At 36.3% G+C, this 23,428-nt stretch overlaps 1 protein-coding gene across 1 annotated transcript; it reads right to left on the bottom strand.

Annotated features, from left to right (window-relative positions):
• Positions 1-3,944: 3,944 nt before the first annotated feature.
• On the bottom strand, positions 3,945-21,648 carry LOC136238079 (WD40 repeat-containing protein SMU1-like). The gene is made up of 14 exons (XM_066028405.1): positions 21,562-21,648; positions 21,363-21,500; positions 21,246-21,312; positions 19,915-20,058; positions 19,573-19,725; positions 19,429-19,480; positions 16,176-16,260; positions 14,802-15,045; positions 12,872-12,967; positions 12,437-12,564; positions 10,775-10,901; positions 9,053-9,217; positions 8,527-8,679; positions 3,945-4,171 (listed from the first exon to the last, which is right to left on the bottom strand). Exons 2-14 carry the CDS (start codon positions 21,386-21,388, stop codon positions 4,073-4,075), a joined length of 1,539 nt encoding a protein of 512 aa, XP_065884477.1. The 5' UTR covers positions 21,389-21,500; positions 21,562-21,648; the 3' UTR covers positions 3,945-4,072.
• Between the last annotated feature and the right edge of the window lie 1,780 nt (positions 21,649-23,428).

Here is a 23,428-nt window from a genome sequence, read left to right as displayed (position 1 = left end):
GGGTGGAAAGTTCTCAACATCATTGAATTTCTTGTAAAGCAAACAATGTTGTTGCTGGTTGTTACTCTCCTATGTTTGATACACTCACTACAAGTTACAATAAAGTGTGTGGAAAGATAGTTGGATATCAGAAAGGAAGTATGGATGGGTTTTATCCCTTCAGCAGGAGCTAATGGGCCTACTACCTATAAACCAGATAAAATGTCAAGATCTTTAGATGGAGTATATGTTGATGGTATATCAGTTACTCTTGGTGTCCCATGTAAAACATCTATGGACTTTGCAGTTGGATATAGTGATGATGGCGATGCTCCACCTGCCAACTGTCCATGTGCTAAAATTCCTGAACCAGATCCTCCTACATTTGTTCACAACCATTATACTACTGTGAGTCTGCTCAGTCTGGAAATACTGAGCCAAACTGTATGCACTGAGGGCCCATTGTGGGGTTACCTTCCTGAAAACAGTTGCTGCTATCAATCCAGTATGCCATGGTTTTATTGTCAACTTCTTAAAGCTGAAAATGGAAATATTGAAGTGAGGATGTGTAGAGTTCAACATTTTAATGATGAAGATCTTACAGTGGAGCAGATTGAACTCTATGTGCAATAATCAATCATTTTGCAGCTATTAGGGTTTAGTCTTGATTTCAATATTTCGTTAATTTTGTACATTGCTTAGGGCAGCATTTGTATTACAAAATAGCATCATAGCTGGGTATAACAATTTCATTAATTAATTACACGCTAACGATGTCAAAGATTGCTACATAAATGACAGTGAATATATATAGTGCATTATAATATATTTTTCATGAAATAACACCACTGTAAGGATTTTGTACAGAATACCGGTATTTACGATGTCTGCAACAGCAACAGTGCTGTCTGAATATGGACAGATGTCTCAGGGAGATTGATCATGACCAGAGTTGGGGTAGTTACTTCAGAAAAGTAACTAGATACTAGTTACTTTTATTCCATGTAGCTGAGTTACAGTTACAGTCACTTTTTAAAAGGTAACTAAGTATCTAGTTACTAGTTACTTTCATAAACAAGTTATGCTTGTTTGTTAACTTTTGTAACATGATTATTTTTCCAGAGCAAGGGAAGAAGAGAACTATATATAATAATTATTTGTACTTTATGAAAATAACGATTCTGTAGCCATTCAGCTCAGTTTCAACTGTTACATCTGTTGCTCAAGTTGAATCATGAAGAACAATACACAGAAAGTGTCTACTTAATGTGAATAGTACAAAAATTGAAGTGCTCTTGCTTTAAAAGCATAATTACCTGTAGTTACAATGTAACTATAGTTACTATTGTAACTATAGTTACTATTGTAACTATAGTTACTATTGTAACTTAGTTACTTTTGGGCAGTTGTAACTAGTTACTAAACGAGTAACTAGTTAAAGTAACTAAGTTACCCCCAACTCTGATCCTGACATTGAAATTTTATGGAAGCCCATTACAATATTAGCAGATTGACTCAAATATATACCGGTACCAAATGAGATTTGGAGCTGAAAACATAAGACCCTAGTTGCATTTCTTTCAAGTACACTTTTTGAAAGATCAAGAAAATTAACAAATAATGTAGTCCATTGTTACAGTAGTGCAATAAATTTGGCAGGAAAATTTTGTCAAATGGATGACCAAGCAGTTTGAGTAAAATGTAAACAAAAATACTTCAAATATAACTGAATTGAAATGAAAGAGGGAAAAGTTTTGGCAGCTTGTATGATCAAATTTGTCAAACTTTCTTCTGTTATTACATGGGTATTTATGCATCCTTACATTGTACTACACACTGTCGCTCTACATAATATGTGATGGATATGGCTAAGTCGTGGCAGTTTACATTCTAGTAAATCGTAGAGGTGATTGTATTTAAATTTGGTCACATACAAAGTTAACCAGCTAGGTCAGCATGGTTTCTGGATATCTATCTCTTTAATTCAATGCTGTCTTATAGTGATACTTTATCATCTGTTATCAGACATGTGTAATCCATGATCATTATAGCTTTCTGCAATTTGTTTGTCTAAATACATGTGTGGATCAATATTAATAATTGTAGAATCTTCCTTAGTTTTCAGATTTAAAAATAATAATGGTATAGAGATTTCAAATGTACTAGGAAATATACACCAGGGATTACGTGGCAGAAGACTTTGTAGTATTTTGTCTAGTGTAAACATTCATTCCTTTTTGGCAGTGAATTGATAGTTAAATTACATCAGTAGATAGTCTCAGGTGGCATTAACACCACTACAGAAATAACTGCTACTACATTCTTACAACAGACCTCCCATATAATATTATTGAGATAGGATGGATAAGCAGTGAATGACTTAAGCATTCCAAACACTACAAAAGTTTTGATGAAATCTCACCCCGAAATATCTGAGATCTCATACCAACCCATCACAGTTACAATGTGATGTTATACAAGCTTTAGTTAAAACAAGCTGTCCAGCGCCTAACAAATCAGTTCAGACTACAAGTTGTATTCTTGTTTGTCACATAAAAAAATATGCTGTGGTTTGTTTCTTTGTTATTCAGCCACTTAGTGATACATACATACAAAGCAATACCACACAGCAAGCTTTAGTTTTAAAACAACAAGTCTACGGCTGTGAACAAGCTAATACAGCAACCACACTGCATATTTCCTTGTGTTTATCACTTGGGAAGATTTTTTGTTGTTATTCACCACTCCAGTTAGCAACAGAGGCACAGCTACAAGGGGTGTATGTAGAACAATCTAAAACTGTGCTAAACTATTCCTTTAGCTTTGGGTAAGAACATTTTTTTTGTAAAAAACTAAAATTGCAATGAAATTTATTTTATCGTGTGATTACTCTATTAAGTGTATTTCAAGTGTATAGATAAGAGTGCTTTGTTGATGATAATGATGTGCATTAGTTGAAGTCAATAGCTACAGTATCCAAGGCAACAAGCCACACAGTACTAAACTAATTAAATTTTTTTAACCTTAAGCTAAACAAAGGCATGGTAATGAAATATGTACAAGTCAGTACAACGAAATAATCTAACTGTTGCATAACCGTGTTAATTGTAAAATTCCATTTCTTTCACGTGTGACCTTATGTCTGATTTTCCAAAATCTGGTCACAAATAAAAAGTAATGCTTGTCAATACTGACCATCAAACTGCTAATTAACCACAAGAAAAATACTACAAAAATACATAAGCTACAATACCTTCTCTCTTTTAACAATGACTGGTTTAAGCTCACTTCATTTTTTTTCGAATTTACTTAGTATAAAGCTGGTGGCATGGTAATTTCAAATGATTGCAAAAAAATATCTGAGTAATCAAATGACAGACACTCCGGTCATGTTTTACACTGCAAGCACTTTAACACAAAACCAGGGCCGCCCAGAGAAATTAAGGGGCCCAGGGCAAAGAGTTAAAGTGGGGCCCCAGAGGCAAGGAGCTTTCCATTCTGCCAAGCTGTAAGTTGAAGACCAAAAAAAAAAAAAAAAAGGTCATGACCTATTAACAATGACAGTAACTACCCCTCACCAACCATATCTCCTTATCTATAAGCTTGCTACACTGCTCCTCTGAAGAATACTGTGACTGCTCTATTAGAGTATTTAGATATGACTGCTCTATTAGAGTATATCGATCTTTTAAACAGGTATTCAGGGGGCCCTTCATGGGGCCTCCTGGGGCCCCTTTCAGGCTGGGGCCCGGGGCAAAATGCCCCAGTTGCCCCCCCTGTGGGCGGCCCTGCACAAAACCATAGGTATATGTATGTAGAGGATTACATGATCATTGTAGAACCACACAGAGCAAACACAATGTGCACCTCACACAAAAAAAATCAACAACCAACCATATCCATCCTTTGAACAATGTCTATTAGAGAACATGCACAACTGAAGCTTTCAGAGATAAAACCTAAAATACAAGTTTGTGTATACATAATCAAATTCCAAGAACTTTAACATACTACACATATGCAACATAGAAATATCAGATTAACTTATAATACACAACACCATACAACTACGCTAGTACTGTATGTTAAATTTCTATGGCTTCCATAGTCTCAGTTGAGCATCTTCTGCAAAAGTGGCTATCAAGTTTTGATGAGGATGGTGAGCTATCCCGATTGAATCTTTTTCATGAACCTAAAGGTGATGTTAATAGTCTGACATACAGTACATACACCACCCACTGTCTATGTAAATTACCATTCTATTAATGTTATGTGATCTGATCTTTGCAAGACTGCGTAGTTAGTGGCAAGCATGTACATTGTATGTGGCAGTGTTTGGGAGAGATGACTGTGAAGCAGTTACCTCAAATCAATTTCTGAGTGGCAAATTCTTATGTAATCCTGAAACTTTGTTACATGTGTACAATGGAATTTCAATAATTGAAACAGCTTGGGACCACCTTGTGTATAATGACTGAAAAATCCACTACAAATTTGAAAGTGTGGGTGGAATAATGACTGAAAGAACTTGACCTAAAGGTATATATGAACCTCTAATAAAAAACTAATTACTCTAATAGAGCATTCAGTTACTCTAATAGAACGATTATTTATTTAGCAGGATGTGTGGGTTTCTTTTTTAATTTACAAGTTCTCACTGTTCCTGGCTTTCAAGACACCTACCAGGTGCAATTTTCAAGTAGGACAAAGAATCAGAAACTATCTTGTGGTGTTAGCTACAACTTGCAAGGAAAGAAGAGGTGAGGTTTGAGGGAGGTTTGACATTTGTTGTGTTTAGCTGTGTAGCTAACTAGTAACGAAACTGTAGCTTTCAATATCAATTATTATATCTACATAGAGTGGATTGTATTTAGCCTGTAGCTATGTGATATGGCTGCAACTACATGTAGTCATCGAGCAACATTGATACTCAGATGTGTATAATGTTACACTTCGAAGACAAGTAGTGAGGTACTGTACGCCTAACTAGTAAAGTAACTCTATGCTGACTCATTTCGGTCACAGTTTTGAATCGGGTCGTGAAATATTATGTTACATGCATTTTCATAATTCCTAACAGATTATTATCTAATGATGTTAACGTAAATAATGACAGCGTCGCCACGTCATTAAAGTTATGTGATACCCTCAAGATCTGGAAATAATTTTTGGTTGAAACAGCTTGCGTGTAAAATCACTTACATATTGTTTGCACATGAATGGCCACATGGCACAGAAAGGTGTTTGTGTTTCTTGGTGTTTTCACTTCGATGTACCTACAACAGCGCAAATATTGTATGGGTATCAACACCATATAGCGTAATATTTCGAGGGAGAAAATTTTCACTGATTACGAGGATTTTGGGGTTATAACAGCAAAAATTTTATCCTTGAAATATTTAGACTTCCATATATAGTCTAATACATTTTGAGATTGCTTGCAAATCTGCAAAAAAAAATTTAATTAGGTAATGTAAAAACCATGAAAATTTTGTCCTCGAAATATTTAGGCTATATGGTATGCCGAAGGTTTCTTCGGATAGGTAAGACACGCAGTACTAGGATTATTACGTCATTCCTGAGGGTTGTTTATCGACTGAAGAATCCTAGCAATGCGTGTCTTAGTTATTTAGAGAATGGCTCGAAGAAAGGATGTTGCGTTCGGTGCTGCTGCTAAGAATGAAGTAATCGTTAGTTCTTCTGTGATCAAACAGTTTGATCCTTCGCATCCAATTCCTGCGAAGTTTCAAATAGGATGGAAAGAACTGATGGGAGTTCCAGTCAACCCGGTGCGTTATACAGGACTGTTGGCACCAGCTATTATAAGCAATGGAGGATTCGATAACCTGGATCCCGAGATGGATGCACTGTTGGTTGAAGCCTCTCAGCGGGTTGAAAGTGAGCTGATATCTTGGGAGAACAACGAGGATGATTGTCGAAAGTTTAGCCGTTTTGGTACACCACAAAGCGATGCTGATATTAAAAAAGCTAAAGAAAGCCGTGTTCCAAAGAATACTTCGAAAAACACCAGTTGGGCTCAGCAAGTTTGGCAACAGTGGGCCACAGAACATCTACAAAGAACCGCGGAAAATGAAGGTAGTTGCGATTTAGTGTTGGATGTGGATTTAGTGCTAGATGTGGACATTAGAAAGATGAGTAACGAGACTATTAATCACTGGTTGCAACGATTCGTGCTAGAAACAAGGAAGAGTAACGGGGAACATTACTCCCCTGATAGCTTGTACCAGATATGCTGCAGACTACAAAGAGCAATCAGAGCTGCTGGTAACACTGATATTAACTTTTTTGATGGCAAGGAATTCACACCTTTTCGCAAGCTAATGGATGGTGAATTAAAGAGACTGAATGGTACTGGTAAATATGTGTACAAGAAAAAAGCTGATATCATTACAGCTGAAATGGAGATTTTGTGGAAAAATGGATTGTTGGGTGATCACTCACCACAGGTACTGGTGAATACGTTGGTACATTTAATGGGGTTATGTTTTGCACTTAAAAGTGGTGATGACCATCGAAGACTGAGACATTATCCATCGCAGGTTAAACTGGTAGAGCCCCTCAATAGTACAGCTTACTTTCACTACAAACAAGATATCTCAAAAACAAACCAGGGGGGACTGAAACATCTCAAACGGTGTGACATCAGGGGATGCCAAGGAAAAGACTACTACATGAGAGGCCAAAGAAGAGAATGCAACAGTTGTCAAGGAAGAAACTACTATGCCAAGGGAGGCCAAGGAAGAGAATGCAAGTAGGTCTCCTCAATGGACTTTGGTAATGCTACAAACTTCACAATTAACTTTAACTTTAATACAAAGTCCTGAAACAATGTTAGTTACTTTGTTTTGCAAAGGTGTCATTATGTCATTATTATTAGGTGTTTGTGATGAAATAAATACAATCTGAACTAGCTATGTGTGTGAAACTGGTTGGGAAGCTGTACTATGGAACTCATAAAACATGCAATTATATGTTGCAAAACATGACTAGGTGAATTACTAGTAAGACACCTGTACACAGGTGTCTTACCAGAATAAACCACCTGCATACTTTCCAAATATCAAAGCATTCTTAACATGCCATTGTCTAATTACGTGAATTCAAAGCACTTATGCAAAAGTAGTGCCGTAGATATTGCTACTTTTCTGCTACGCTTGACTAGACAGGCAACTAGTAGAAAATAATGTTGAATAAAAAAAAATATTGTAGCAACTTGAAAACATTTTGGATCAATCAGAAGGCACTTGATTTTACCCAACCAATACAGTTATATCATCGCGAGGGGAATTGAGGCAGGTTTTTGAGTGATATTTATCATGGTCCACACCCAAACCTTCGTTGTCCCTACTATTATGCAAAACTAAGCATGGCTACAACTGGATAACAACAAGTTAGCGTTATTAACACTTACCTGATGAGTGATGACTGTAAAGTACATAACATGTATAGATGATTATCTGCTCCATACGTGCACCAAATGATCAAAATACTCTAATTGAACAGTCAAGGCTCTAATAGAACAGTCATATAATTTATTCAAAACTGTTGCCATGCTCTGCTTCTTTCATCTTTAAACACACGTAACACAAATTAGAATCTGGGTCACACCTAAAGAGTGGATGAGACCCGGTTGCTCAAACAATATGACCCAGATGGCTCGACCCCAGTTTCAACCCTGCTGTAAAGGGTACAAGAGTGATACAGAGTTTCTTTGTTAAATGAAAAGTGCTCAAAGCCTCAAAAGCAAAAAAAAACAACTTAATAGTAGATAATCGAATCGGCTGTTGGTTATCGGCTATATTGGCCTTGTTGCATATTGGTATCGGATCGGTAACATGCATAAAAAAGCAGCAGATACAGATATACATAAACATCTATTTATGGGCACTTGTGCTCAAGTAATATCCTAGCAGTGCCTGGCTATGCAATGCCAACTGTTGATTTAAGTCCACACTGTCACTTTTAGAGTGAAAAATGTAAGAGGAAAGGTCTATGCTACCACATCGGATTGGCTTTGTTTATTGGCTTGATAAAATTATTTTATACTGGTTATCGGAATATCAGCTAAAAGTCATATCGGTGCACCTCTACTTAATACACTGTACGTAAACAACTGAAATGTGGATGAACGTCACAGTTGGCCTGGGGCCACATAAATACATAGTTCTAAAAATAACAACCAGCAATTGGCTATTTTCCAACCAATATGATAATATGGCCAACCAAAATCCACCAAATTTACTGTAGACACACTTCAATGGGGAAGCCTACAAAAGGTTTCTACCAAAAAATTAGGAAACACACAATTTATTTTTAATGCCACAACATCCTAATTCCTTGTATTTTACTGTTAACCACTACGTACTATATAGTTGGCATTTTCTAAATGTCGGTTTAGGTTTAGAGTCAAAATATAGTATTGTGGCTTTATTAATACCTCAGTATAAATACAGGTATATTGCAGCGCTCTATTTCTAGCATACCATATATGGATGCAGCATAAATGCAACAATTTGAGTGACTTACTGTAATGGTGTTCTCCAATTTACCAGTGATTGTACTAAAACAGTAGAGAACACAATCTTCTCCAATACAATACACCCACTCTCCTCTCGGGGATAACGTGGCACACACAAAGTCTCCACCTTCTCTTTTACCAGAACTAAAGCTACGCACAATCTAAATAAGATCAAGTCAAATATAATATTCTATGTAATGAACAAGATATGAACAGCAGAACCATGTACAGTATACATTTTAGATGAGCCATGTAAACTTGCTTACAGTAGCATACGTACCATTTGTCTGGCTTAAAGATGCTAGAACATTGTTATAGATTTACAAACAAGCTTAAGGCAAAGAATTACTCATAATTACAAATAAACTGCAGAAAGTTTTGCTCATTCAATTTTTTTGGCTTTTTGAGTCTTTTGACTCAAGTTCACCCCCAATAAAGATATGCTGGTCACAATAGAAAGGCTATCCTGTATTACATGTAGTTCACTCTTGCTCACAATACATATGTATGCTTCAGATTTACACGTTCACTAACCTGTCCCTGCATGTTCATGATTGATATGGTGTTGCTCTTGTTACACACAATAAACTGGTCTGGCTGTTTAGGCAGTAAATGAACGGAATGGATGGTGACGTCCATCTCTGTGCCAGCTGATGGCTTGAATGTATTTGTACATTCTGTAGACTTGATATTCCAAATCTACACAAAATAAAGTCAAGATTCAATATAGAGACAGAGTTTGTACATTATACATGTAACTCCTAACAAGCGTTCTGCATAACAAAAATTACTTGAGATAGTTACACCCCTGTAATGCATGCTGTAAATGACTCACATTAACTACACATTACAAAATTTGTGATGTGCTCAGAAATACATGTACATCACATCCACCTTGTAAAATTCCACTTATCGATGTATTTACATGTGGAAGTACATATTGTGGTGTGTACTTCACAGAAAGAAGTGCATGCGTGTGTGCGTGCATTTGCATTAAAGCTGTGCACCTACAAAATTTTGATCACACATATATTGGTCACCAATAATTGACAATAATCAGTTAATTGCCACAATTAAATTCCACTATTTAGACATGGTTTTAAAACAGTAAAAACTTAGCATATGTGCTTGTGTGATTGACATTAAATTCTTATTGACTTAAGTGGGTACTATTAATACTAGAGGTGTACCGATATGGGTTTTTGGCATGTACTGCCGATATCCGATATTGATGCAACCAAAAGAAGCCAATAACCGATAGTTGATCCGATAAACTTGCTATACCGGCTTTCTCACAAGCCATTAGAATGCGGAGTAATGCAGAAATATCCGTTTACGGCTTCATGGGAGTATACATAAAAATGTTTGGGGTGTTTAATTGTCTGGATTGCACAATAGAAACCCAAGCTGTATAGGCAGAGTATAGCAATGAATACATGCACATGCTGTAGGGTAGGTAAATGTACACTTTCGTTTGCTTAAAATATTAATGCAAGTATTTCCTTGGTTATCCTGTGATCCTTCTTTTATTACAAAGGTACTCTATAACTGCTTCATTTGTAAAGACTGTGATAAACTTTCCAGCAACAAACACTAGAATTGTGTGCATTTATATGGCTTCTCGTAGCGTAACGCTTGTTGCAGAGTGAACAATAAGCCAGAGCCACATGGATAACATAGAAAACCAATGCATAATCCGTTTTTGTACAAACTATTGCTACTACATAAATATTGGTAGCAATATCGGTCCTCCTGCTGTTCTGTACCGATACCGATTGGTAAAAAAAATACCATATCGGTGGCCGATATTGTAGCCGATCCGATTATTGGTACACCTCTAATTAATACATAACAAAATGCATTATACCAAGACCCAGTCACTGAATTACAGTGATTGGTATGCTTAGCACTCAAAAGCTACTCAAATGTTAGTGCGTATTTGAGTGAAATAACTGGAGCCGATTATTGGTTATTTAATATTTACTACTGGTTATTGAGGTCTTGGGAATCTTTGATTGATTAATCGGTTATTCGGTGAAAGTGAACATCACCAATTTGCATGTGTCCATGTATGTGTACTTGCATGTGTGTGTGTGTGTGTGTATGTGCGTGTGCTTGCTTGCTTGCACTTTTACAAAATTTTAAAATGATTCGTATTAACCCTGATGCCTGATACCAAGAGTATATACTCTATACTATTGCTGATACACTAAAGAAAATGCATGCCTAAATGTAAGTACAAATGTACATACTGACCTTCACTGTACTATCACTACTAGCAGTGATGATGTTGTGTGTATCTGGTACAAACACTGCATCATTCACAAATGACGAATGACCTCTGAATTCCTTTAAAGTCTTGCCAGACTTCAAGCCATGAATCCTACAACAAAACGATATCTATATTTGACTTGCTGAGCGAGAACCCGACTTGATAGCATAATTCTGTTTTTAAGATAAACACCATTGAAATACATGGGTAAAAATCGCATGCTACATGCGTAAACAATTTTATTTATGTTTTAAGTGCTTCAGTAAATAGTGAAGGAAGACATGAATTGAAACATCTAATATACCAATGGATTTGCCTATTCATGGAGAGTAAGAGTATCTTTGTTTCGTTTCTGTACCCTATGAAGTGAACGCGAGTTACACATGTTTGGTTATGTTGCAGCAAAACGTCTCTGTTTCTAAGTTTGAACAACCTTTTTGCTTAATAGCATGGGTGTATTTAGGCTAAAACTATACCTTGATAAATGCCCCAGTTCATGGTGAATAAAATTACACAAGTCCCAACTCTGTATCCCGTTGCACTCGAGACTTTTGATCAATTAAACAAGCGCCTGTAATTTTTTTCCTGTACAGGCACCGTACAAATCAATTGTTTTGCGCTTCTTGTTGTCTATCACTACAACTCTGAAAGCACTTACCAGATTAAGGCTGAAATTTTAACAGTACCTCAGCCCATTGGTTTTTACTTCTAGAAAACAAAGTTTGAGGAAAATGCAAACAAGTCAGGTTTTGCTCAGCAGGTCACATTACACTTGTATGTAACTGTAGTACAGTATGTAGTACACACAACTGCTATGGCATATGCAGTTGCACCTTTTGTTCCTTTACCATCTCGACCCATATACCCATGAGGCTACGTATATGACAGAATTGACTTGATGGAATAACTTAGGATTCAATAAATGGATGTTGGTGGTTTATACCCTGCTTGTGACACTTTTTTTCTTTTCCAATACTTTTTATGCAGTAACCACCTATATATCAACTGCACTATAATTACTGATCACTCAGTGGGAATGGTTTCACATAAGCCAACAGACAGTAAATCACAGTTCCTATAAGTGGGCGTAACTTCATGCATACAGTACCTATGAATGGGCATGGTTCCAAATATGTATGCCTACATACAATATCACACACTATCGACAAGTGGGTAATGCAAACTGGCTTGGACTACAAGGAAAGCAATAAATAATTAATTAGTGGGTATGGCTTCATGTAAGTCTATTGTCAACCTAATTAATTTATCTCACATGTGATCCAATCTGGGTCAGACCTGGATATTCTGTGGGCCACCAGACCACGATGATCCAGACAAAAGGTGAGCCAGTTGACCAACCCAGTTTTAATCCTGATAGAGTGCAAATCAACTTGTTTGGAAGAACTACCGTATAACGGGTTATTTTTTAAAGCAGAAATTTTTGCAGAAGAGGCAAAATCTGAATTTTGAAGGTTTTAAATTGTATATTTTGGTCCGGTGGGTTTCAAATAAACAGAAAATTTGAGTCACAAACTATGAAAGATATGCATGCGTGCTTGCCAACAATCCCAAAGACTGGGGAGTCTGTTACAAATACAGTAGTACTACTGACATAAATGCCATGCACTGAAATGTGTCCTGTATACCTGATGGTTCCATCATATGAGGTGCTTAATACTTGACTGCTGTCCTTTGAGAAAGTAACAGAAGTGACACCTTTGGCATGAGCTCGTTCAAACCGTCTTAGACACTGTCCAGTTTGTACTTTCCAAACCTGCAGAATGCGAAGTCATTAACAGGTTGATAACATGACACACACAACCTCACTGAATGCCTCAATTTACACTGCAGCTACTCTTGGACAATTTAAACACTTGTATAAATCTCATTTTTACATGCATGTATGTTAATGTGTATGTAATTATATTGTATGCTATGTATGGGCACTGCTGAAAAGCAGTAGTTTTCTACTGATAGTCTTCCCCCCCCCCCCCCCCCCCCCCCCCAAAAAAAAACAACAACAAAAACAACAAAAAACATGTGTTAATAAGGTACATGTGACATATAACCATGTTACGTACCTTTATTTTTCCATCATGAGAGCCAGTAGCCAACATTTCACTATCTCTACTGAAGGCAACACATAATACAGAATCTTCCATTAACATGAAGTTGTCCTGCAAGAAAATGGGACCGACTAAATTGGAAATACTATAGGGATCAAAGAATAAAAAAGTAGTGAAGTAGCAAAAAAGTAGTGAAAAAAGAGAGGCATATTGTATTAGGGCTGAGCAATACTATCGTTTTAACGATATATCGCGATATTTTGAAAGTATCGATATCGTGATATTTTGCTATTAACTATCGTGATACCATGCCTGTAAATAAAGATCCATTTGTTGGCTAAGAATCCTTGTAAATGATAACCTGGTTACCCCTGCAGAGAGGTGTGAACACCATAACATAACCTCAACCTGTGCATACTGCATCAAGAGAAAGAATGGCACCAGGCATGCCATAATATTAATTTTACGTCTGAATGTGCAACCCAACAATCAGTTACAGTACTAAAAAGTGCAGTGGTATGGCCATTACACTTCGTATTTAGCTATGTTCTTCCAGTTACACAGTGATACAAATGAAGAACACTATGAGAAGTGTCTCTGCAATCACTACGGAAAAAATAGTTACCACCTCAGCCAAATGGAAGCCATATCGCATTATTACAAATTGACACCTTGTGTTGTCAGTGAAAAGAACTGGGACACAAAAAGAACAACAGTTAAGTATCCGCGATGCATGTAGTATATGTACTGCAGTTGGCAAAAAGGCACACCTTTAGGACGAAACAACGTCAAACAGTGAAAAAATCAAACCTACAGCCATATGTATTGTTGAGTTATGTCTGGCTAAAGGCATCAGTTAGTCTGTTAGTAGAAAATTCAGAAAATTTTAAAATCCCATAGAAGGGTTTGGGGTCACTCTGAAGGCATTTTTGGGCTTGGTTATACATAACCAATACCGCCAAGCTACATGTATTTTAAAGGAAAACTGAGGGTTTTTTGGGTAATTGTGAAGGGTAAGAAAGCCCAAATATCCATGATTCCTAATATACTGTACTGCCGTGCTGTATGATACAAAATGGTGAACAAACGCCTACCACTTTTTAAAAGTGTATTTTTTTTTAAATTTCTAGCATGCTATAGATGCCTGTATGATAAAGAAGCCTATAATCTGCAAACTCATTGTCAATGGTATCACCAATGCTAGGTTAAAACAATATCACTAATATTCTAAGTAGGGCTGAGCGATACTACCGTTTTAGCGATATATCGCGATATTTTGAAAGTATCGATATCGTGATATTTTGTTATTAACTATCGTGATACCATGCCTGTACATTACTATCATTAAAAACCCATTTGTTATGCAGTACTAGGCTAAGAATCCTTGTAAATGATAAAGTCCACCCATCTGGTTTCTCCTGCAGAGAGGTGTGAACACCATAACAACCTCAAAGCATGTGTTACAATAACTGTTACTGTAAACAAGGATGATAGTGGCTAGTTTGCTATCACCTAAAAGGACTTCCTGCAGGAATGCTGAGCTAATACACTATGTGCACGTGGCACCAGCTATGATTGACTTATTTGTGAGTATCGTGAACTATTCAGTATCGTGAATAGTGGCTTTAGTATCGATCGTGATACTAAAATGGCAGTATTGCTCAGCCCTAATTCTAAGACAAGAAAAACAGCCATTATGTCATTGGGACTAAATATTGCAGTAATATTATCAATATTATAACAATTGTTTGGTTTTTTAATGGAAGATGAGAATACACACATGTACAAGACAACAGTGTGCGAAATTAGCTGTTGAACTATCATTTGCTAAATTTTAGGGTCGAATCTGTACCAGCACCTGCAGGTACAGAAAGTGTGGGGTGTTTGACGTATTTCTGTATAAAATGTATGTATGCTCATCCATAGTGCACACACACAAACATACTTGAGCTTGATACTTCAAGTCTTTTCTGATCTTCCCAGTGGTAAAGTTCCACACTTCAATGAAACCATCAGCACTACCAGTCACCAGGTATTGTCCATCTGGTGAGAATTTAGCACACTCTGGATAACTCTTAGCACCAAACTTGATGGTACGGGACAACATCTGAGGGTACTTCTCTTCTTCCAAATCTCTCACTGCAGCTCTACCTCTGAATAAATCAATAGTGGTTCCAGGTGGAAGCAGTCTGTTGGAAACACAGTAAGATTATTTGTGTAAGTGATATAAAATTTAACAAATCCACATGAATGGTGGCTTTAATAGTGAATATTTCTTCCTATGGGTACCAAGATATTGCATTCAGGTAGCAAATTACTTTGAATAAAGACAATATATGAAAGCACTGATCATATTTTTGCAAAGTACAGTGCTGCATGTACTGTGCAAATATATACTGTGTATACACACATACAGGGCAATATATGCATGCTTGTGTGTATCCGTGTGCGCATGTTATACTCCAGGTAAATTGGAGGGAGTTTATTCAATTGTCCAAGTGAAATTCTGGCATGGGTACAATGCTGGTCCATGGTTTCTGGGCTATAAAAGTATGTATTGTGTCTGAATCACTTCACAAGTTCCAGTGTTTTAGTTTACTTGCTAACCCATATCCCCTAGAGCTATGTGCAAAGTACTAGTTATTATCCTTTGTTAGTCATCAGAACATTTGGGTGTAGGCATAGAAAATCAATCAGGAGACAAGGTAACAGTATTATTCCATTAATCTTTTAACCGATACCTCCATCATCTACATACGTACGTAGTGTCTGTACAGAGTGAAAGGTTGTTTATAAAGGGGAAAAACAGATTATTTTGCGATTATGCATCTGGTCAAATTCTCTTAAACTCTGTTACACATTATCTTCACACAGTTTTAAGTTTCAAACCTTAGTGTATGTACTCAATTTCACAACTCTCATGTTTCAAACTATCAAGTACATACATATGGCATGTGTGTGTCTATTAGTCAACATGTCATATACTTAACCCTTAAACCTGCAAAGAACTTTTGGGGAATGCCCATACAAATATTATGAATGCTTGGTTTAAGGATTAAGTACAATATGCTAATTGGTAAAGGCAATTACTGGGAATTATGGTATATGATACATTAATTCTTTCTCTAAGCTTTACAATTTTCACATGCTGTCTAACAAACAATCCAATGACAATAACACATATCAGTATCACCCACCATAATACAGGGCAGTGTACCACTGAAAATGTATCAGTACATCATTCACCAAACCGCCATCAAGGAATATTAATCAGTGTTGTAATACTTCAATACTCATACATGCACAACTGCACACTTACCCCTGGTGTTGTTGCCACTTAAGAGACTGCCCCAATAGAGCCATTAGTCTTGAAGATGGTACCACAGACACCTCACCAGATAATGCTAACAACACACAAAATAAACATATGTACATACATGATACGAATAATAAATATACAATATTATATATGGGTCATTCCATACCGAATCAACAAAAAAAAATCCGGACCCCTTTTGATTTTCCTGAAATTTGGCACAAACATAGACCCTATCAAGAAACTTTCTCACACCAAAATTTGGCTCATTTCATTGGTCTCCCTTTAAGTTATGACCACTCAACGTTTCTGTTGAAAATGTCATTTTACTTACAGGTCTTCAATAAAATGACCATAACTTTGCTTGTGATTGACGTAGACACTTCTGGTTTAGATTTTTGAAATGCATATTAAATTCTCTTTTAGGTGATATATGAAGGTTTATAATTGCTCAAAGGAAAAGGTCAAACCACAAAAATGTAGCTTTTTCCTTTGATCTTAATTTTCAAAAATATATATTCTTTAATTAAATTTATTTTTGGTTTACATGTTGCTCTAATACCCATCATTCACCACTGTGAGTTTAAAGTTGGGACCAATAGTAGATCATGAGTTATAACTATTAATGTGTAGCCTTGTAAACATTGCTGTTTGTATGGTATAAATAATTATGTGTATAGTAATTTCCAATACCAATTGCAAGTAAAGTATGTCAAAAATCATTTTATGCAACGAATTAGTTAGGGTTTGTATTGTAAAAGGCTCACTACAGTGAAACCATACTAACAAAGCCACTTTTAAATCTAAGAAAGTTTGTGCAGTAATAAGGCTGCCCATAAATAAAGGAGTCACTAATTATATTTTTGCTGTAAGTTCAGTGTCCTATATAAGAGGTGGCCACTATAAGAAGGTGGTCTTATTATAGAGGTAGCTATATTTATAGGGGGCTTACTGTACAACTAATGATATTTCCAATCTATTCTTTCAATCTTACTGTATTATGCCGCCACAGATTATGATGATAGTTTCCAATCTTATATTGTGTATAATAAGTTATAGTAACTGCAGGATGCAAACGATACAGTTATTTATACATTTATATGTATATACATGTAATGTGTTACTCTAATGCAACTATATGAAGCAACCACCTAGGCATTAAAACCAAGAAGTTTTGGATACCATTAAGACATGGCATTTTGATTAAACAATTTCCTATTTAAAGTTGGCCCTTGTATATATATAATTATAAAGAGGTGGCCACTAAGATATGTTCTACTGTATATCACTTTGAATCATGCAGACTTTGAATGAGCATGCATACTACTGACCACTTAAAGGCCATCTTTATATGTTTGTACCTATAGACAATGTCTTTGCTGGAAAAATGTACACTTCTAAAACCACTACGCATTGTCTTACTCATCAAAAATTTGATGGAATAGAGTGGAACCCATGACCTGTCTTAGTGGCCACCTGTATAGAAAGGCCACCACTTCATAAGGGCCAATTTTAAATTACAGTTGCCTATATATACCGTAAAGCTTAAATATTTCGAAGGGAAATTTTTTTGCTGATTTTGCAGTTTTGGGTGTTACCAGTGAAAATTTTATGCTTGAAATATTTAGACCTCCATATATTTTAGGAGTGTTTGCAAATCCAAAAAAAAATTTTTTTAGCAACATTGCTCAACCTTGAAAAATTTGCCCCTCGAAATATTTAGGCTATACGGTACACTTATGCAACTGTATTAAGCAGCTACCTGCACATTAACTATCATTAAGGCCCAATAATTTTGGCCCTAAGGTAACTCCATACATCAACTGTATCATGATGAAACTATTTATTATAGTAATGTAGCTCATAATTTGATTCTATAATTGAGAATTGTAATATCATAGAAATGTTCCATAGAAATTGCTATGTGTTACATTGTACAAAAGATTCACTACAGCAATTGCACACTAAATCATGTAATATAGAAGAGTATCGTAGTAAAAGTTGAGACTGAAAGTGGTGCATATTGCATGATGGTCTGTACAATTATTCACATGTAACTTTGACATGCAACGAAATCTGATGCATTGATATCAGTACACAATTGAATCTTTGAAGGTGCAAGTTGAAAAGACTTTAAAGCCATTCTACTGCATCAGTCATTCATTACTACTCGTTAGAAAAGCTCTAGTAGATTACAATGTCTGTTAAGGGCCAACTTTAAGTTGTTCTAGTAAGGCATCTATACACATCAAACTATATAAATAGCCACCTGCATATTAAGGCCAAAAAGTTTGGTCCTGACTGGCCTAGACAGTTTCCACTATAGCTACATTTGTGTATCAAAATACGTGCTTGCATATCAATAATCAGCATTAAATACTAACAGTAGCAGTAGCAGTTGCTGTAGCTAGTGAAAATGTCATCAAGGCTACTATATAATAGACTTGGCGTCATAATCAGAAACAGTATATACAAGCTTGATTAGGGGTAAATTACATATTTAAGTCTGGGTTTTCTTACAAAGCATAAAAAAATGAACTTTACTTACAAACCAACAATGTATAAAATGATTGTGACATAGTATTAAATGATTGTGACATAGTATTATATAAAGTTACTTGCAATTGGTATTGCATCTTTACATACTTGAACCATACAAACAGCAATGTTTACAAGGCTACACATTAATAGTTATAACTCATGATCTACTATTGGTCCCAACTTTAAACTCACAGTGGTGAATGATGGGTATTAGAGCAACATGTAAACCAAAAATAAATTTAATTAAAGAATATATATTTTTGAAAATTAAGATCAAAGGAAAAAGCTACATTTTTGTGGTTTGACCTTTTCTTTTGAGCAATTATAAAACTTTATATATCACCTAAAAGAGAATGTAATAAGCATGTCAAAAATCTAAACCAGAAGTGTCTACATCAATCATAAGCAAAGTTATGGTCATTTTATTGAAGACATGTAAGTAAAATGAAATTTTCAACAGAAACTTTGAGTGGTCATAACTTAAAGGGAGACCAATGAAATGAGCCAAATTTTGGTGTAAGAAAGTTTCTTGATAGGGTCCATGTTTGTGCCAAATTTCATGAAAATCAAAAGGGGTCCGGATTTTTTTTTGTTGATTTGGTATGGAATGACCCATATGCAGTACACATACAGTAATTATATTTGAAGCACATAAATTATTAATGTAAGTAGGACAACAGGAACAGTACAATAGAAGACTCAACAAGATACTCACCATTGGCAATGGCTTGCCTTCTTTTCTCTTTGCTACTACCTTCTGGATAAGCCTAAATTGAAATCAATAGTGTTATTATATGTACAACATGTATCACATACGTTCTATAAGAAACAGACCTCTATTAATTGTCAAGTCACTTACTTCTCGAGGATCAAAATAAGATCGTGCAAGTAGGTTTTCCAGATGCACATAACGATCTGGTTGTTGCTGCTTCAACATAATCATTGGATCTGTCTGTCTCAACAGGGAACGTGCTGCTCCCAACTCACGAAGTTCTATCAGCTCCAAAACAATCTAACAAAAACATCAACCCCAAATACATACAGTTACAAAAATGTGCTTTTTCTCTCATTAAGTAGTAATAAGGGGCTATGCCAGACTACATAGCGATATCATTAAAAGTTACATTACATGTACACACTACACAAATAGTGACAGGCACAATTACATAGGTACAAAAATACATACACACAACTACTGTACCTGTTCATACAGTTCAATCAAAGTCTTATCAGGTAACTTCAGTGGTTGTACTGCCTGCAACACAGTATCCCAGTGGCCATGATTGATCTCTGCTACAAAACTGTCAATACTGTCCACAGTGTTCAGGGTAATGGACGTCTCTTCCTAACACACAAGTGTACAATCATCAAATATAAGTAGAAGTTAATACCTTTTACAAAATTATTTTAGTCATTAATACACAGATCAAGGGGTTGTCACCTCAGCACTTGCTGTGGGTCGATCTGGGGCCACAGTCAAAGTGTTGACCAGGCACCTTGACATGTACATGACTTAAAGCATTTATCAGTGTTTGATCAGTAAATTAAGCATTTCTACTCGAAGTTTGACCTCCATTTTATTCTTCGTTTTCCAATGTGCACTTGTACTTGTAACATAGTACAATAATTTGTTGGTGCGTGCCACTAACAACTGTGGAAGAAACTATTATAATCACAATGAAATGTCTGCTGGAGCTTTGTAGCTGCTTATATCCTTTGAGTTGTGTATATTTCTGTAAATTAGGTTTAAATTCATATAGACCTTATGCATTGGGACGCACGACAATTATTTTCTGTAAATGCTCGCAATATTAATTGTTAGAAGATGGCGATAGAGTGGCACTGGTGTTTCAACTGTCTTATGTTCTTGCCAAATTAAAAGAGAAAGCGACTTACTAACAAGACAGGAAGTCTGTAAAATGTTTATTTATTACATATTTGTCATGGTGTAGCTATTTCGAATTGTGTAGTTCAGTTGGGGTGTTTTTTTTTACCATGAGGCTGTACCAACATTGTGGCGGCCTAGTAACACCACTGCACAAACTTGAAACACCATCCCATTCATTAACATACTAGTGCATTAGGATAATTACACTATAATAAATAAACGCTTCGCATAACTCCTGCTTTGTTACTCTCGTAGTTAGCTGAAATGTTAGATAGTTGAACACCCGTGCCACTCCATCACCATTTTCTAACAATTAATATTGTGGATAGATCCTGAGTGTATACGGAAAACTAATTTTCGTATGCCCTATTGCATAAGGTCTACAGTTTTTGATTGTGGGTTTTGAACTCTTTGTCACGTCTTGACCTTTGACCCACTGTAGTGATTTTGACTGTTGACCTTGACTGCGGTCGCTGATCTACCAACTGCAAGAGCTGTGTGACTCCCCCTAGGCCTAGCAGATTTGCAACACACAATTCCCAACCATAACAAAGAAACAACTTTGTTCAGTAACTTCAGTTACTGTTACATTTTACACACTTAATTTTGCATTCGCTACATCGACAAGCTTTATTGTGACTAACTTGTAGTGTAGTCAAAGTTCTGTGAAGGTTGTTCTCTTTCAAATATTGCTCTATCAGCCTTATTACACTAAAATGCACCATATAAACAAGTAGGTAATCAATAATATGGAGACTTACTCGGATGATTCGATTTCCAAAGACATGGCGAAAACTGATGCAGTTTTATTTAAAGCACACCATACAATGTAATGAGCTTTAAATAGAGGAATATTGGCTTTAAATAGAACATAAGTTGAACTGGCTTAAAGCAGGGGCCTAAAGGTGAAGAAGTCGATGAATTTTTAATCTAAATCTGAAACTACGGTTGCAAGGCTACCTGTCAAGTCGGGACATCTCGGGAAGGAAGTGTATCCATTCTGCAGCTGGACTAAGGTAAGGGCGGGCGTTTCCGGACAAAGTTTGCACACTCATTAGAAATTTGTTCATTTCTCATGCTTAGTGCCGAATTGTAGCTAATGAACTAGGCTATCGGTGGTATAAATTGTGGGTGGTAAAGTATAGGTACTAGGAGAAAGAGAAGTTTAAATTTGCAGTTTGAGAAATTGCCAAAAATTTTGTGGCTGGGGATTCCGTACACCACTAAAAAACAGGCGTACCTGCCATTGTTATGGGAAATTCTGCATTGTATTGAGTGTCATGGCCCAGTAGAGACTGATAGCATTCTGTTTGTCTGGTTACTTTGTTGGTGACAGCGATTTTTAAGTAGCAGAACTGCTGCCAGCCTTGCTCGGACCGTGCGTATGTCTTGCAAAGCTTTCGAAGATGCGACATTTGATCTACTGCTTGGAAATCTGTATTAGTCCTTGCCTCAACACTGAAAAGTAGTGTAGCCCTGCGGATCCTTGCTTGGGACTTCTCCGGGATGCTAATTGTGTTGATTGCGCGTGCCAGTTAACACGTCGCAGGTAATGGACTTGGATTCCTGTTATACTATCTCTAAATCATATATCCGTTCACTGAATAGTGTGACTGATCATTTGTGCTGCCTACAGTCGCTTAGAATTACGAACGGTGCCCTCAATCTGCTGTTAACATGCGTAGTAAAAGTTTTTTACACAAAAATATTCTACACGCGCAAGCAAATTGTGATGCATCTCGGCAATCCTTAAAGCTATTGAAACAAAACTTTAGTATTTTATAGTACACAAGTAGGGTACTTAGGTACTTAAACCATAGCCTGATTGGTTTCTATTCCATCCTTCAGTAGCAGATTAAAAATGAAGTGTCTGGAATATCCAGCTGTCTGGAAACCCCCTTACTTACCTTATACTTCGAACACCTAGGTAAGTGTGGGCAACTCCTGACACTCAGCTCGTTCTCAACACGAGTCAACACTGGTCTTCTACGCAGTTTGGTGCTCTTGGTCTAAGAGAGAGAGAACCATCATTGTTAAATTCAATGAAACAAGTACAATAGATAAGTTGTGGTAAATCATTGAGGCGAATCCAGCCCATATTCGAATCAAGTGGAGATCATATCCTTAGCAGAACAAATCGTTGATCAGTTCTTCCTTAACTTATTTTGCCGTCCTGTCCAAGGGGTCGGTCACGGTTAAAATCGTGTACGAAATTTTAAAAGAGTTGAAGGTTTGAGCTTGAAATTTCAAATTTGAAATAAATTTATAAATACCTGATCGTATTATAATTCGTACAATTAACTCCTGAATGATCCAGTAACACTCATACAGTGATAAATACACTATTGCAGTTATCTCAACATTTTCAGAACTAGTCTATAGACTACTTCTTTAACTTGCAAGATAAATTCGGCTTTCATAGCAACAGGTATGCTCATCAACAATGTGTCACGATTAAATCGAAATCTTACCTACTGTAGGCCTTTAGAAATGCAATTGAAGCCTTAAGAATCAGCTGTAATAAACAGCTTTACCATATCAAAACAATGATTTTTACAGGCACCTATTGCATATTATATGTTTGGGGGTAACAGTTTAGAGGTAAATGTGTTTTGCCACTATAAAAGTTGGCAATAAGTATCAGTGACTGACAAAGTTACTGAATTCGAGAAAAAATTGTCAGCAGTTCATCACGTTCCATGGAATGTGGAGTTGTGCAATATCAGGGCGCGCTAATGAAAAGATCCAGGCCAAAAATTTCAATTTTCAGACCAAAACTTCAAATTTTGAAATTAATTTCAAAGGGCTTGTACGAAATTTCAGAGCA

Source organism: Dysidea avara, chromosome 11, assembly GCF_963678975.1.
Source record: "Dysidea avara chromosome 11, odDysAvar1.4, whole genome shotgun sequence".
NCBI lineage: Eukaryota > Metazoa > Porifera > Demospongiae > Dictyoceratida > Dysideidae > Dysidea > Dysidea avara.
Note: the sequence above shows the minus strand (reverse complement) of the source record. Positions and strands in the feature narration are given on the sequence as shown.